At 46.0% G+C, this 17,798-nt stretch overlaps 1 protein-coding gene and 1 long non-coding RNA gene across 2 annotated transcripts; one reads left to right on the top strand and one right to left on the bottom strand.

Moving 5' to 3' along the window:
• Positions 1-3,069: 3,069 nt before the first annotated feature.
• LOC144178674 (uncharacterized) lies at positions 3,070-6,585 on the bottom strand. The gene is made up of 2 exons (XR_013324043.1): positions 6,357-6,585; positions 3,070-4,394 (listed from the first exon to the last, which is right to left on the bottom strand). It is a non-coding gene; the product is annotated as an uncharacterized LOC144178674 (long non-coding RNA).
• Positions 6,586-7,542: 957 nt separating this feature from the next.
• Positions 7,543-11,037, top strand: LOC144178672 (next to BRCA1 gene 1 protein-like). The gene has a single exon (XM_077706679.1). The coding sequence runs from the start codon at positions 7,592-7,594 to the stop codon at positions 10,016-10,018; it is 2,427 nt and encodes an 808-aa protein (XP_077562805.1). The 5' UTR covers positions 7,543-7,591; the 3' UTR covers positions 10,019-11,037.
• The last annotated feature ends 6,761 nt before the right edge of the window (positions 11,038-17,798 follow it).

The following is a 17,798-nucleotide window of genomic DNA, read 5'->3' as shown; positions in this document are numbered from 1 at the left end:
CAACGCCTCCTAAAAATGCGTCATTGGCATTGGAGGAAAGTGAGACAGTAAAAAAAAAGGAAGTAAAAGAACAACTTAAAATGGCCACTTTCGAGCGTTTCGAGCATACTGATGTCTGGCCTTCATCATCCTCGCTGCACTTTCAAAAGTGCCTTTTCGGCGCCAAGTGGTCCTGTTGCTATCTGAAATGTGATCGCTTCGTGGTTGTTGTGATCTGAAATGCTATTGTTTTTGTGTCGTGTTTTTTTTATCAGGCAATATGCACCATCGAGCCCAACAGCATATATTATTGAAATGTGACATTAGTGGAAAATGTGCAAGGATGGTTTTGCTGAACCATTTTTTTTATGTGTGCTGCAACCCTTTCATGTATGTTGCAGGGTGTTGCAGCATGTAAACAGTCTGTATACTGCAACACCCTGTATGTTTCTCATTCGAGGGCAGTATTATAACTAGATATCATTGCGTAAAAACAAACTTTTTGATAGCTCTGCAGGATGGGACCCTAGTCAAGCGCACTTCCTCTCTCCTCTCAAAACTACCTGCGGGCTGGTCTGCAAATATGCGCATGAGCACAACACTGAATGCTGTTTGTACTGATTAGCGGACTCTATTATCACTCCTTTTAGTTTTTTCTGTATCTAAAGGTACTCGGACGTATCCGCAAAATTGCTTAGCAATACGCTGTACGGATCGGCTAAATTTTTTAAAGGTATGTTGGCGCACTGGACTGCTCTCGACCTCTTCGATTATCAACCACTAATTGTTTGCCACCTTAGCGAGCTGATCCAGGAGCTTTAAGCCACTTGAGACACCGGCCTGGTCATAATTGTTCTAATGCCACGTGATCATCTGGTACAGTTCGATGCTTTCCATACAGTTCTGTCCAGACAGAACGCCAGCTGTCAGTAAAGTTCTGTCTAGGGGAAACGCAACTCATGGTGGGAGCAGTCTTTCTTGCTTTTACTCAACCGGCCAAGCCCTTTTGGCGCACTGACAAGCTATAATCACTGCTAATTATTATTCAATACTAATAATTATAGTCGAACCTCATTATAAGAAAGTAGTTTCGCGGCAGTAAATTAGTTTGTTGTACCCGATAGGAACCAAACATGAGAACGTGAAATTACAACGGCAAAGTTCATTTGACAGAACAGGCCTGCATTATTATATATTTGAAGAAGGATGTGATCTTTGTACGGTGGCTTTTCATAGCACCAAACAGGATAAAGGTTTCCGCAGTGACCACGCACAAAGGGCCTTTTCTACTTCTGCCGTTTTGGGTGTCAGGAGTTTTTTTCTTCATTACAGCCGATATCGCGTGCAGCTCTTGCAGTTCCACTTTCCGGCACTGAAATGATGCGTGACCAACCAAAGTTTGTATTTAGTTCGTTATAGCCGATAATTTGGTATATCAGTGTTCATTATAATGAGGTTCAACTGTAAAAATGATTGGACTAATTCTAGCTCAGTCCAAACGGAACTCCAAGCCGCTACCCCATGCCCGCTTCACAACATGCAGCAACAGCAGTTTTTCTTGATATTCACTCAAACTGCCAAAATGCGTATCTTCACTGACTAGCCAGAGTCCCTGTTAATTATTAATCATTGTTATTACTGATGATTGAACTAACACTGGCTTAATCCGGGTGGTACTCTGAGCTGCTACCCTAAGCCCATTTCACAATACAAAGCGAGAGCTGTCTGCCATGATTTTACCCAACTGGCCAAACCGCTTCCATTCTCTGACTAGCCTGAGCCACTGTTATTAATAAAACAGATGATTGGACGTAACTCTTGCGATGGCTACGTCAGCCTTAGCTTCAGTGAGCAATAGCGGTTTGGCCAGTTGTGTAAAAATCAAGACCGACTGCTCTCACTACGGGAATTGTAAAGCGAGCATTAAGTATAGCTATTACAAAATGCTATCCATGGGCACGCACACACTAAAGGAAAACTTGTGAAGATGCGAATCCATCCGAGTTCAACCTAGTGCTCCAAACTACCTTTAAAAAGTTTTGCGTGCAGCTTTCCCGCTCATGGCAGTCCTTTCAACAGTGATTACTCTGTAGCTATTTAGCGAAATGTAAAATTTTTTTGCGCAGCTAATATGGGGGGTGAAAACTTGCTTTGTGCACAGTTTCAAGTCTCGCACGTTGCGCGACTAGGTTCCTGAGCCATGGAAACTATCCCATAGAAATGCATGGGGAGTAAGATTTGACATCGAATTACACAAAAAATATTCAGAATCTAGGAAAATTATTTTACTGTTTTCATCTTCACGTTGACTTCTTGCTTTATGCCAAATATCACTTTCTTGAAGTCGTTTTGCTAGGTTCCTAAAAGAGGTCGGAATTTTGAGTGAGAAAGCTGGGTATGTCTGACATATCCTTAAGAAATTTTGTGGGCATGTCTGCTGTACCTTTAGAAAGTGTTTAATTTTCTGCCCCTCCCACCTACTGACACAAAGATCAACTTGCAAGAGCTTTTCCACTACTTGACCTGCTAATTTCCTACATTAAGTACTCTTATTGTTGCCCTGCATGCATGCACATTTTAGGTGAAAGATCGGTGTTTCTGACCCTGTTGCTAGCTGAACATTTTGTATATGGGCGCTCATATTTTTTTCCCTTTGCAGATTTTCGTTTTCTTGTGTAAGGCATATATATAAATTCATTAGGCTGCTGTTCTTCACCATGGTTGAATTTCCTTCACATGCAGGCTGTCCCTGTCGACGTTTGCTTCAGCAAAGGCACGAGGGCCATCGTTTTGGCTCGTTTTATGAAAAGCAGAGCTAATTCAGCGCCCTCAATTAATTCATTCACAAGAAGCTACTGAGTGTTTAAAAATATCTTTGAGGTGAGATGTTTCAGCAGAGGTGGCATTTTGTCTTTGGGTCATTCCTTCCGCTCAACCTTGCTGCTGAAAAACAACTGGAGAGACGGCACAGCTGCTCAGAACAGGCTTCAGTTTCTCATTGCAGCATGGTGACCATCACTTTAGCTTGGACTTTAGAGATAAAGGGCAGCTATATATTTCTAGGGGCAAAGATTAGACATACAGACAGGGTGTTGTTGTAAACGTTTATTGAAGTAATACGTGCTGTGGGAGACGCAGCTATGGGCAATCAGTGACCATCTTAGTCCGATTGACTGTACGCTGCAGTTGCCCGAGTTCTGGGCCCTCTGGTCTTTGAGCGGGTAATAGGAGAGATTTTTTCAATTGGTGCATTTATGTTAAGCGGCTATCTGGCTTAGACTGTGGCTGAACTGACCCCAGATTCTCTAAAATGATGGTCGTCATTTTGAAGGGATGCGGTATTGGTGCACAAATGCATGTGTGCCTTGGTTGGAAGTCCCGCAGAGGAGTGGAAGATTGTAGAAATCGCGCAGTACGTCTTGCTACTGTGCACGTATACTCGCCTTTAAACCAACAGGCAGAACAATGCACCCTGATTCTCCTGCTCCTCCACAGGATTCCCAAACCAAGGAAAACATGCACATTAATGTCACATTACCTAAAAATTACAGCCATAATTTTAGAGAATTCAGGCCCTGATGTCTGGTGTTCCATTGCTGTGCCCTATAAATGTGAAAGCACTGCTCGACTCGGTAGGCTGAAACCCAGCATCGCAACAGAGAAATGGTGGGCAAAATGGATGGCAGCCTGGTCACAAACACAATGCACCCATGATCTTTCACAGATCTCCAAATACTATATTGTACATAGGCTCGTACCGTCAAGCTAATTTTTATAAGCAGTAATAAGAATAAGTGTAATTAATAAGCAGTTTATTTTACCATACAACATATAGCGAAGTTGATGGTGCCGTGACTTCATTGTTATGTCCAATGATGTTATAAGTGGGTTGGACTGTAATATAATGTTCCTGTGGGTTGTTTTTATTGCTTCAAAATAATCTTTGGCTGCTACAGGTCCCTTATTTTTTCTCTCCAAAACAGACTTATTGCTGCTCCCAAACAATCCAAAATGACTGGGGCCAACCACATCACTTCCAGTGGGTTCCAGTTGCTTTGAGGCCTCTGGACAGCTTGGAAGGTACCCCAGAGCTTGCGACGAGTGGGTAAACCTCCAAGCCAATGCGCAATCCAGCTCATCTCTGCCTGTCAGCCAGTTGGCATGGCATCTGCAGGCAGCGCGGTGTGCTGGTAGGCCATCCATTCAGCAATGGGACTTGGAGCACTTTTCCCTACTTTCCACACTGCCGCCTTCAGCTGCAGTAGCCTCTGGCCCAGCTTGACATTTGTGACGTGGCACAGTGGACCAGATCCTGGAACAGCTCTGCCCCCTTCACCAGCTCCACCATGGCAAGGCACTTGCAGAACTGGACCCCGTGGGCGACATGGTGCTGTGTGGAACGCAGGGCTGGCTTCCTGAGTGGTGTAATGTGCAGTGGTTAATAAAGTTCTCATAAACGCGCAGTCTCAGCTGCAGAAACTGACGACACACTGTGGATGAATTCTCCGAGGCGCTGCTGTGTAACCAACATGGGCTGGGCCTCGTGCAATTTGCCCACAGTGAGGCAGCACATGTGACCTAACCCTTGTTGCAGCTATCTTGCAGCTGTCACTAGAAGCAGTTAAAAGGAATAAGTTTTAAAGAAGTCATGTAAGTTAATTGCGAGCCTCACTCGTTGGGGCCAATGCTGTGCTTCTCGGCACCAAAGGTGATTTTATGGTCAGTAATCAGTTCTAGTACCAAGGGCCCTTCAGAACTTTGGAAAAAAAACCTGTTTGGCAAATGTAACAAAAATGGTGTCAAACATAAGGAATGATGGTGGTGGAATTGTCTCTAGAAAAAAAAACAGCTTTTTTGCAATACTTCGGGCAGCAACGTCTGCTTAACACCTCGAATTTGTCTCCGAGAGCGAGTCAGACTTTCTCTGTGACTGCACGATGGCTTCAGACAATGGCAAGAGCGACAATGATCATGATGATGCACTGGGTAATGCTTGTGAGTAACTATGCATAAGTAATGCAAACCTACTGCTCCCTTTTCGTTTGGTGTCTGGCAGGCATTGAGGCAGAGCTGCCCTTCACAGCAGTTTTTTCTTCACATTTTTAAAGTTAATTCCAAGCTGAAACCCATCTTTTCAAATCATAATGCAAAAAAAATTACGATTAGAGAAAATTTTGAGAATTGAATGTTTTTTTAGAAACAATGTGGAGGTGAAAACTTGAGAATGGAGAATAGAAAAGTAATTGGGCTATATACCTAAAAGCATGGAACGATAGAAAGGTGAAGCCTTCTGAGATTTGGGTGCACCCATTGTGGTGAAGAAGGTAAGGCTTCGAAGAGTTCGGGCGGTGCAGTTGTCCCTAGTTGACAAGGTAGTGACAGTGCAGTACAGCTGGTCAACGTTGTCAAGGAAGTATCATCATGAATGTGAAGCTTGAGCAAGGGCCAAATCTTCACTGGTTTGATAGACACGTTGTAGTTGGGTCACCCGCTAATGATAGGTGTAGACATTGGGTAGGACACTGCAATGAGATCTGGCTGCTGGTACCCTATGCACTGCCCTTCTATGGCGTCGCCTAGAAGACACATGGAAGGTTGTGCGACCGGCAGCATCAGGTACAACACTGGGGCCTAACGTCGTAACTACACTGGATTTGTTGCAGCACTTCCTGCCTCACCATCTCATCACAAATGTGCATGTAGCACAAAAAAAAAATGCGCTGTAGTGCAGTATTGCATCAAAATTCTGCGCCAGGCACTTGCAATACATGCAAATAAGGTAAGAACACTAGAGAAACCAAACTTAACTGTGTGCCTGCCCCTCAATTTCAAACATTTCAACAAAGATGGAAAAATAAAATGCACGTCGCGAACCTGTTTGCTCTCTGCTGCTAAAGACAATATACCATTTATTGTCCCTGTAGTTAATAATGCTTACACTAAAATCTGTGCAGGCCCGCTCTCCCTTGCTGGTTTACAGGTTCCCCTATCCCTCTGTAGATATCTACAAATCTAATGGTCCTGTGCATAAAGTATTAGCTGTGTATAAATACATTAGCTCCAGTTGGTTCTACCATATTGAACGCAATGACGTGACAGCGTTGCTTCCTTGGCGATAACAACCTGCCAAATTCTAACCTCTATTACTCACATAAAGTATCAAGCGCTCTATTTCTAGAAATATGCATATTTGAATGAGCAGCACAACCGCTGAACACGATGGTTCTCCGAGAACTGCTCATCGGTCGCATATGATAAAACCCAGAAAAACTACAGGGGTAGATATTTTACCGGTGGAGCAACATCAGAATGCCTACCGGAATTACAAAATAGAAAAGTAAACGGCGGAGATAAGTCAGCTTCAACGCTGAACTCACCGAAACACAATTCAAGCATTCAACCAAGAACAACTCGACGTGTGGCTCCGCTGATTCAACGTGTTTACCAACGTGTTTATCAAATTTATTGCCGCAACTAACAAACTATTGAGCTACTTACTAACACAGATTAGCCAACAGCTATGCGGGCAGCTTGACAACGCTAAGCTTGAGGTATGCGGAGTGATTCGAACGGGACAGAGCAAGCAGCGCTGGTCGCGAAGCAGGCGAAGGCTCAGAGGCGTGCGAACAATTTTTATTTTTTGTTGGCACGCGGCGTGCGAACTAAAAATAAAAATTGTTCCCACGCGGCGTGCGAACTAAAAATAAAAATTGTTCCCACGGGGCGTGCGAATAGGGACACCCATCTAAACTGAAAAGCGACGCCAGCGCTACCTTTTTGCGATTTTATGTTGAACGAAAAGCACTTGTTCCTTTATTTAAATATTTAGTAAAATTTACTAGTCATGAAGGTGACTTTGCCTAGTTTTTAAATTACGTAACGTTTATAATAACAACGGTAAGATTAGTTACGAAACTTGCGGCTTGCTCATCTCACCATGTCTGCAACGACGCTGTCGTCTGCTGGTCGTCTGCGCTGGTGTTGCGTTTGCGACCGAGGCGCCGTTCCAATTTCATTCCTTTAGACGTCTAGTTAGACTTCTTCGTAGACTGTCTACCAAGCTGTCTGCGAATTGGAACGCAGCATATGCACGATTCTTCTTGCAGCTTCTGATGATGATGATGATGAGTGGTTCTCTCTCTGAATCGGGACGTCGGTTGTCGGCAACCGACTTGCCTGTCGTATTCCACTTGCTTGTTCTACTTATAGCTAACCTAATAAATTTGCCTTCCCCTAGCTCCCCCCTGTTTTAAATTCCAATCTGTCTCTCTCCACCATTTTTTCCTCCCCCCGCTGTTCTGAATTCTCATCCGTATGATTACTCCCCCTGCGCATAGAGTTTTATACAATAATAATTTTATTATTGTATTAAACTCTATGCCCCTGCGCCCCATGCGTACCCATCTCTTTTTTCGTTAGGGTGCCTCGATGACAGTGCCGCGGACGCGCGCGAATCGACGCACCCTGTTCTTTCGTCGTCGGCATGGCAAGGCGGCGCCCAGAGGACGAAAGCGAAACTAAACGGGAACTTTTGTTTTTTTTGCGGCGCCGCCTGGCGACAAGCAGCTGCCCTGACGTCATTGCAAAGATCTCCGGGCAGGAGGACGGGAAAATGCGCATATCAGCTGCACTCGTTGACGACGAAAATTATGTAAACATGGCCGAGACTCGCTTCATCGTCGAGTTCACGCCACGTCCCGTGAGATTTCAGCTGCGCCTACCGAGTGACTCGAATTGGACCACTGTGCAAAACTCGCTGCTGCAGGGCTGCGGTTTGTCCCCGACCGAGTCCGCCGTTCGCATAACGTACGCAGATGACGAGAACGAGAGGGTGCTGCTTTCTTCGGAGCCCGAAATGCAGGCAGCGCTTCGCGTTGCAGAGAAAAAAGGCAATGTGCTTCAGATTCAAGTGACCGAAGACGAAATAGCATCCGCTGGCGCAACTTCGCAAGTTCAAGCCAGCCCTCGTCACGGAAACGACTCGGGTGAGTTTGTGTTTGTTGGCGGAAGCAACGCGTCGACCGAGTCCGAAGCTAAGCCCAGCGCCGGAGCCACAGCGTCGGAGGCGTCCTCACAGCTACGATCCGACGCAGGTGACAGTGCCACCGCCGCGCCTGCCTGGTTCGTCGACTTTGTGCGTACGCTTCGTAACGAGCTCAAGGATGAAGTTACGGCAGAGGTTTTCAAGCGGCTCGACGAGCGCAAGGTCGACAAGTGGACGGCAGCCGCCGCCGCGGAAGCGTTCCCAGACGCGCCGACGTGCGGCAACTGCCGCTGCCAGGTGCAGGGAGTCCGCTACAGGTGCTGGGTGTGCCCCAACTACGATCTGTGCGAAGTTTGCGAATCGCTGCCAAGCGTCCACGACAGCTCGCACGCCATGCTGAAAATCCGCAAGCCTGCCGGCCTGCAGCAAGCCGCGCGTCGCAAGCGGAGCAACGGCAGCACCTTTCGGCCCATTCGATCGCCGAACCGAGCCTCGGCAATCCGCGAGATGAAGCAGGAGATGAAGATGCAGAAGCTGATGAAAAAGCTCGAGAAGTACAACTTGAGAGACAGCAACATCTACCGACTCCCCGGGGCAGCGTCGAGCACAGAAAACTATCTAAGCCCGGACTCGTACGATTCTGAGTTTGTTTGCGACGACACCATACCCGACTGGACGCACGTACAACCCGGAACACGCTTCACCAAGCGCTGGAAGGTGCGCAACTCCGGAAATCGGGCCTGGGACGAGAGCATCCTCCTCAAGTACTGCTGGGGAACCCTGGGCCTCATGCCTAACGACACAGACATCGAGGCTCCACGGCTCCAGCCCAACGAAGAAGGAATGCTTGAGGTCCAGTTCTCTGCACCCCTTGACCCCGGCCACTACCAGACCCACTGGAGGATGTTCAGTCCACACGGCTACTTTGGCCACCGCTTGTGGTGCAACGTGGTCGTCGACCCTGCTCTGACCCTTGAGCCCAAACAGAAGCACATGTCCAGCCTCAAGGTCGTTGCTGGAGCAGACGAGGACTTTGGCCACGAACAGCCGGGCCTCAAGACGGAGGACTTTGCCACCGGACTCAAGGCAAACATCGTCTCACACACTGCAACTCCGTTCAATACTCCCGCTGCAGTGACCCCACGCAAGTCCCCTGAGCCAGAGGAGGCAGAGGAAAGCGATGTTGGGCTGCTTGGGTCAAATGTCTCAATCTTGGATATGCCAATCCTCCACGACACTGAAGAGTCGGCCAGTGTGCTCAGCCTCAGCAGCGTGGACACGGACGGCGACTTTGAAGTTGTGCCCTTGCCTTCCTGCTTCAACCTCAACATACCGTTCAACCTCCCCGAGCCTCGGCCAGTGACCGACAAAAGCGACTCCGATCAAAGTGCTGCCACTTCCTGCGAGGTGATAGCAAAGCCGGCGAAGTGCCACTTCTGTGGCCCTCTGCAATGCATGCCCTCGCCTGCTGTCGCACCGCCCCAGGGCTACACAGACGACACCGAGTGCGCACTGGGTCGTTTCCAGGATCCCCTGATTGAATCCAGTACGTCCAACTCTTCGGCGACGCAAACAAGCGCCGCTGATACTGGGAATTCGTGTGACGATAAAGAGAAGAAGAAACAAAATGAAGCCACCGTGGAAGACGAAGGCAGCGCCAGCAAGACGACTAAGTCGGCGTTTTCCACACGAAAGACGTACAAAGTGGAGGGTGTTGGAGACGCGCTTCCGGAAGCCCTCGTAAACGGAGCCCTCAGTGCTGCAGCGACGGTCTACAACACGGCAAAGACGGTCTTCTCGGGGATGCAGCCAGAGCGACAGCGTATGAGCTCGCCAGAGTGGGCGCCACCACCGACTCACGCGGCGACGGAGAACAAGCTCTTCGAGATGGGCTTCAGGAACCGACAGCTTAACTCAGTCCTCCTCAAGAAGCACTCGGGAGACATCCAGAAGGTGATTGAAGAGCTCATCAGTGCGACCGCTGAGAGCTGGCCTGCAGAGGCCCCCGTCGAGGGTCCCCCGACCGCACGTCCCTTCATGTGTTCTTTCGACTAAACTTATTTCTGAGGCGTCGGATGCCTGCCATTGGTTTTATGCTTGTAACGGTTGATATAAAAATTCCCGTGCTGCCGGAAGTAGTCTATTTAAGTATTTGTTTTATCGAAGTTTTATATGTTTTATCAGAGTTGGCTATCCTTTAAATTAATCTGTGTGTCACTCCTGGTACAAAGATACCTTGGTACCGGTAAGAGTCTCAGTTAAAACTGTTGTCTTTTGTGTTGACTTGACTGTCCTGTCAAACTAACCCATTTTGAGGTGTTTCTGTATTAGCTTCATGCTTGCAACTACAGTTACAAAGGTTCCTATGTAGCAAGTATGAGCCTCTATTTAAACACTATTTTCATTTTCTTTGAAGTTGCCACAAGGTTGTCTCAACCTTCCACCATCTAATTATCTGTCCTTTATATGATCTGCAATGATGTTCATTGTATTTGTGCATCATGACGCCTTCCTTCACCTTTATTTTTAAACCCTGCACTTTGTCACGGTTGCAGAAACCCTAATGCCACTTCTTCCCCTCAACCTGCCAAGAGTAAGGTTTGAAAGCTCTAAAGGCTCTCCATATCTCTGGCTGTGCTGCCAATAGTGTGCTTTTATGTGCATCAGCAATCAGTTAACACTGTAGCACATGTTTCCTTGGAGGTCATGCATTCGAGAGAACTAAATGCAGTCTAGATGTTGTAGCGTGTTGCACCACCTGTTCTGAACAATGTCCTGTTGGCATGCTCTGGAAGAAAAACTTGTACTGTAAATGTTGAAGAGCGTTGATCTGTAACAAGCTTGAATTGCAACATTAGGTAGGCAACTGTATCTGTCTCCGCTTACAGCATTGCCCCTTAGTGCTCACTTCGATGGGTATGCACAGCTTTGAGCAGTCAAGAGGGCTTTCGCAGAGTTTTATTGGAATGTGTACTCCTGGCTGTTTTTATTTCGGTGAAGGTTTGCCGCCACGGCTTCCTCTTATTGTTTTCCACCTGCTTGTAGCGATGTAGAAATAAAGGTGATCGAAAATACTTTCTGGTGGTGCCACTTCTTTTTTTAGGAGTGCTATCAGGGTTTGCCTTTTTCTCGTTGAGCTCCTTTCAACGAGGGAGCCAGACTTTCTCTAGCACTCACATGCACGGTTGGTGCTTCGGTGACTATTGTCGTGTATTTAAATCTCCTGGTCTCATAAAGTGTGCTACATTCCGCTGGTGGTAGACATGCACAACTCCCTCAGAAACAAACAAAATAAACATCTTATGTACGTTCTCAGTGCCGGACCCCGTCTTTGAGAACTGGAGGGCATCGTATTCTTACTAGGCTGTGTTAAATAATTTTTATGTATTACTCACAAGAGTATGCCTGCTGTTTATTTTAGTTGCTAATAAGCGTGCAGGTATTTCGCAATTAAAGGTCAAAATTGCGTGGAGACATGACACAGCCATCTTAATGTCTCAGTGCATCTTTGTTTTGGCCAAATGCATGGGAGGAAATGACCTTGTGGATAATTTTAACTTGGATTACCATTTTCCTGCAATAGTTCCCATCTCTCAAGGAGAGGTTTCTCTTCCCAGTGTAAATTATGGTTGGTTTAATGTTGCAAAGCATTGCTTCTTTTTTGGGGGGAGGCAATTACAACAAAACCTTTTCATGAAATTTTGTTGCCTCTCAGTACTTTGAAAATTCAGGTTCAGAGTGATGAAGTGTAGTTATCAGTCATGCAGTCTACCAAAAATGCAGTTTGGCTATTATAAACAGCAATTTCCTGAGCAACCCTGCTCCGTGAGGGTTGCTTCAACGTCAAGCGTGTCCGTTCACTTGCGCAGAAAGTGCCATGACCCTCCATTCCTCACGGTCCAATGAAAGTGAGGCTGTATGAAACAACTTGCACTAGTTTAATACCACACGCTTTGCTTGCACCAGTGTTCTGTATGTACTTACACGTTCAGAAGAAAGTGACGTATCCACCACAAGCAATTGTCCAATGTGTCGTAGCATTTTCAAGTTGCAGTTAAAAGCATTCTTGGGCAGTGCTGAGTCACTATTAACACATTAATGGCAACTAGTTACCTTTTTCAGTAACTCGTAACTGCAATTAGTTACTTTTAAGTCAGAGGAACTTGTACCTGTTACACTGTTATACTTTTGCAGAGCGACGGTAACAGAAAATACCGTGAGTCACTTTATCTTATTTTTATAAAAATTATCCTACAGCAACACTCGTTAAAGGTGACATACAGTTTGCGCTTCCCCTTTTTCCAGACTATCTTTTCCCCATGTCCTCTCCACCTTGTGGAAAGACGAAAACGAATACGAAATTGGCAATTAGACATCTGAAAAGAGGGAAGCTCACAGAAGCCAACTTTGAGAGGCAACTTGAGATGATTTTGAGATTACTTGCAAACTATTTTACTGGTAATGTGCCCATGATGAACCCAGCATAACGAAATTTTGTATGCTTAAGATTACTACTGGCCAAAAGTGGTACGTTTTAAGGTCTGTGCATTAAAATGATACTGTCCACAAACGTTATGCATGTTCACTAAAGCAGTAAGAAACGAGGGGAAGAATGCCGTTATAAAGTTATGATTCATAGCACTTAAGGTTCCCCATTCTAGAAAATTCTGTGCTGGTGTAGATGCATCATAGTGGCCAAACACTGCATTTTGTTTTAGCATACTTTCAAAAGGCCGAGTTACAGCTGCACAACCTGAATTCTTCAAAAAATGCTGGAAAACTTGTGGTATTTGCTGTACATAGAAGAGGGGTGCCATAAAAAAGGCCACTAATTGTAACCACAACAGGCTTTCTAAACATCAGAAAGCTGCCTTGCTTCAAGTTACCTAGAAATTAAACAGAACATTGTCCTAGCTTTAGCTCGTGGCATCTTGTATTAACATCTAGGATATTTGGATTCACGTGATTTGCAAGATCACTCTTAATTCTTCAGCCCTGGCATCCTCTATTTAAGACATGAAACAAGACTTCTAGCAATTTGAGAACAAAACCAAAGCAGCTAGTTTTCTTGGAAATAGTTCATCAAGGATGCCTCTTTCGATTGATATCACCTTTGTTCGTTTTATTCTAAATCTGAACGCTAGAAAGAGGGAGGCATTGCAGTGACGGCCAAACTGATGTCAGGGTGTCCTAGTTTGACGACAGGGCTGTAAAAATAAAAATACTTGCACAAACAGCCTCATTTTTTCTATGTGGGCTCACTACTTCTTAAGTTTAAGAAAACAAGCAAAAGAAATTTGTCTGCTGTAAATTTAACTTTGAATTGCCTGATGACCTAATTAGATGTCATGCTTGTAAATCGCTAATTACTTGTATCACAAGCTCAATTTTTCGTTTGTAGGCTGATGGGGTCCAAGTAATAAAGAAAACAGTGATAAACTGTTTTCGATCCAAAGATAAAATTCAAGGCTGAAAGAATTAAGTCCTGCTACTTCCCTAGCGCAGCCTTGGCAGGAGGAGATCCATGGAGCGGCGTACACTATGGCGCGTCTTTCTCATTATGAGCAAGTGTTGACACGATTACAGCAAACGCTGGAGGGTTTTTCTTTTTTCGCTAATCTTGGCCAATCGACTTAAGTGGGTGTGCTTGTCTTGACAAACGTGCATTGGGGACGCTGGGCAGCCGCCACAAGGCATGCACACGAGTGCTCATTATTTTCTTGGTTTTTTTAACTGCCGGGTGGTCGCCACAATCCTGGCCAAATGTGCACAGGGGACGCTGGGTGGTCATTGCAAGCATTCTCAAGCGTTGTATTTTCAAGCATTCAAGAAATGCATTTTCAAGTGCCTAGCACATGAGTGCTAGGCACTTTCAAGATTATGTTAACTGCCAAGCGGTGCGCGCGCTCACGTGAGCACGCTTGGCAATTTCTTGGAACTAACTGCGCACACAAAAAATTATGATTTGCTAAACAGCTTCGCTGTTAAAAAAATTTCAAAAAGACACAAGACTTCTTGCGTGTGTTGGTCTTACGTACGAAAGCATCACATTTATTTCACACTACAAGTTTCTGTACATGTAGCAATAAATTCGTGGTGAAGATGTTATCTTCTGTGGTGGTAATGACTTTGCTGACGCATGAATGAAGGTCAGTTGTGTGTAATAATTGCTGTGGAGGTAGAACGGGGTCGATGGGGACCACACCTCCATCGACCCCGTTCTACCTGTGGTTGGAAAAGAATGTGGAGAGATATTTTGCACCTTTCAAGTCACTGTTGTGGACTGCGAGGCCAGTGCATGTTCCTGTCAATGTGGTTATATCACCATACGCAGTGTTGCGAGCACAAGTCCGAGGTTGCTGTCGTGTGTGTCAACGAATTTGTCATTTGTTTTCGAATCCTTGTTGAAACTGCCGAGCAACACGACTCATTCGCAGCATATGTAGGCATGCAGAAGCGTATGTGTGGTTGGGTATGTTGATGGCAGCTATCATCATTGAGTGGTCATGCGCGAATTGTGGCTGGAAATGTCGACGTTGCAGCCAAATGGGAATTGGTGCGCAACGGCTGTGAGCTCCCGACAGCTGCTGTCATCGTCAATGGCCAATGCAAGCAAGTGGGTTGTTATGTCTATATTTAGCCTCAACTTAGCCACAAGGCATGCAGTGTGGCTACCCCACGTAAAGGCTAAATAAGTAGCCACATTGCATGCCAAGCAACGTCAAACTCGTACATCAAGCTGCAGGAATTGATTGACGGTGTTAGACTTCAAAGCATTACGTTAGGCCTATCTGCAAGCCATCGCATACCCAATGGGAATATTGAATAACATTTATTAGGCAGGGGGAGGCCACATGGCCGCAGTTGGGGAAGGGGAAGAAGAGGGGGAGGTGGTGATCACTTAGTCGTTCATCAGGTCACTGCATACTCCAGCCAATAAGGATGTTAGGCCGGCCCCTACCCACATTCGCAGCCAATGGGATTCTCAGTCCCATATCGCTAATGCATTTTCGTTGAATGGGTCCTGTAGTGCTATCGCACTGAAGAAATGCCATCATTACTTCCTATGGTTCTAAGGCTAAAACATCAGTTCACAGCTTAACAATCCATCAACGAGATGTCACTTCCGTGCTGTTTGAGGTCTACCAGCAGGAAAAGCTCTAGCACCACCCAGCTCATCCCCACCCGCTTTTCGTCTTGTTTTTACATATGTGAATGCCTTTTTCGTTGGTTTGCAATATAGGAAACAGATGGTGTGGGAACTACACTCGTGCAGTTGCACCTTGAGCTGCCAAATCTGTGGCCTTCACGGAATGCCTCTAGCTTTACCTGGTTCGGGTTGCACCAGCTAAAAGATAATACACAACCAAGCTAAATGAAGAACTTGACCTGTGACAAACAGAAGAGAAGAGTTGCACAAACATTCTCCCCAACTTTGCACACCTGCCAGATGTTGGCCAATCTCCATATTCAGGCTGTGATACTTGGTGGACACGTTTTAGAAACTACCAGTGTAATTGCAAACTTCGGTGCGTTTGAAATGAACTGATTGGCAGTTTTATCAAGCTTCAGCTGATTGCACTCGGGTTGTCCACTACCCCATGTTATTACCCATGTACAATACGCGACAAATGAAACGCGAACACGAAAATATGAATCAGAACACGCAAATAGCGCGACTTCTTTCCATACAAGTCAATGACACGTGGCTTGGTTACAAAAACAAAGTTCGCAAATGTGGCTTTCCGAATGTACCAATAGCGCGCCATTATTAGACCTCAACAAACAGTATTTTTCAATTTTGCGTATTCTGATTCATATTTTCGTGTTCGAGTTTCATTTGCCACGTATTTACTCCCAAATACGGTGCTTTCTGCTTTCCTTAAGGTCAAAAAGAGAACACGTTTAACTGTTGACAAAGACCAAACAAAACTGGCATTTCCTTCACAGTGCGAAATGTCACTAAAACGATGTTGTGGCATTCGCATAGCAGTGCCGGTGAAAACAACACGACACCGTCAGATGGAGTAACCAAACACGTGCGGCGGCGGCAAGAGTGTGAATCGGGCTTCGTGCCAGCTTTCCGCCACGTAGAGGGCCAGTCGCTGTACATCGCTCAAAATGGAAGCAATAAATCCACGTTTTTCCATAACGTGATAGGCCACATTCTGCACCTAAGCAAGCTGAAATATGCCAAAGCATCCCTACTTATGAAAAAATGGGCAGAAAATGCAAAACATACTTCACATAAAAGGTGCTTGCCATCTCAATTCTACATCTCATTGACTTGAACCCACGCTACTGAACACTAGGATCCTGAAAATGGCATGCTAGGCCGCGAGGGCCAAACATTTATTCCGCTCGTGTCTGGTAGACTCACGGCAGTATTAAGTGAACTCGCAGCGGTATTCCGTAAAACAAGGCGTTTGCTTGCACTTTTCTATCAAACAGCAATTTCAGGGCGCGCGAAGCAGAACATAGCGCACCACAGGGCTGCGAGAGTCAACGAATGTACGCCGTAGACTACGTAAAGAGGGCGTGTTAAAAGGCATATTTAATGCTCGACTATCCTCCACATAAGCAAAACTAAGCCCGAACTTTACGTGAGAATGAGTAATTACCTCCTCACAAAGGCGAATGAGGGCAAAGCGTCTAAGACCCTGTTTGTTCAATACATAGCCATGGCCATTGAAAATTGTTCACTTAAATGAAGTTCACCGCGAATAAACTGACAGCTTTCATGCAATAATTATTGTTTTCTATCTGTTTGCATCATGTCGAAAAAACGTCACTCACTTTTGGTCATGTTCTATTGAATGTGGCACGGCGGCCAACACCAGCAAACAAAACCGTGCAAATGCAGCACAAATAAATCCAAAGTGAAGGCGGAGAAGGCACATAGTGCCTGCGGCCTTACAGCTAAGCAAAATTCCAACTCCCATAGCCGCTCACAGCCTTGACGAAACCGAAACTATAACAAACCGAAAACACTATAATTAACCAAAGTTTTCGGGCACGACGATTGATGGCAGTCGTATCTTGCGGCTACATTCGGGCCATACGGCGCAGGACAGCGCTGATAAGCAAGTTTACTGCAATAAGAATGCTTCGGAGCAGGATAGCGCAGGTAAACACGTTTGGCACTGAATGGCGCAGCTGTTCCACCCCTGGATACACTGATCGCAGCCCCAATAGGTCATCACCTTCATACTTCTCACCCTGCGACCCCAACAGAAACTGGACCGAGTAGTTTACTTTTCTATGAAATTGGCGCATCACAACGCGGTAATGTCAGCTGCGACAGCTTATACCCCTGTCACACAGGCACTTTCAATCCGGATTGAAGCAAAGTGCGATTGAGCGCGCTCGACACACCGCCACTGCTACATGGAACGTTTCAATCCTGATTGAGAAGTCGCACCGGTTGCACACACGTACACCAGACTGCACCAAAAATGTACTTCGCAGCCGGCATCTAGTAACTTGGCGCAGTCGTAGGTATAGGTAACTATATAAATGTTACCGCACGCTTATTTGGGTCAAGTTCCGATTTCTAGTGTTGTTGAAGTTGTCAACTTCTGTGCCATTAGTCAGTGGTGACGAGAGTATCACCACTTTCTTCCAATCGAGCTTGACAAAACAGGATTGAATTCGCGCGGGACTGGGCTCAATCGCGATTGAAACTGCCACGTAGCAGCGCCCAATCCGGATTGAGCTCGACCCAGATCGACTCAATCGCAATTAAAAGTGTCCGTGTGACAGGGGTATCAAACTGCAAAATGACGGCCAGGTCGGCATTCACCGCTGCCCCATCAGACTGCACAACACAACCCTC

Source organism: Haemaphysalis longicornis, unplaced genomic scaffold, assembly GCF_048455015.1.
Source record: "Haemaphysalis longicornis isolate Haplotype H1 unplaced genomic scaffold, Haemaphysalis longicornis Haplotype H1 scaffold_4, whole genome shotgun sequence".
NCBI classification, from domain to species: Eukaryota; Metazoa; Arthropoda; class Arachnida; order Ixodida; family Ixodidae; genus Haemaphysalis; species Haemaphysalis longicornis.
Note: the sequence above shows the minus strand (reverse complement) of the source record. Positions and strands in the feature narration are given on the sequence as shown.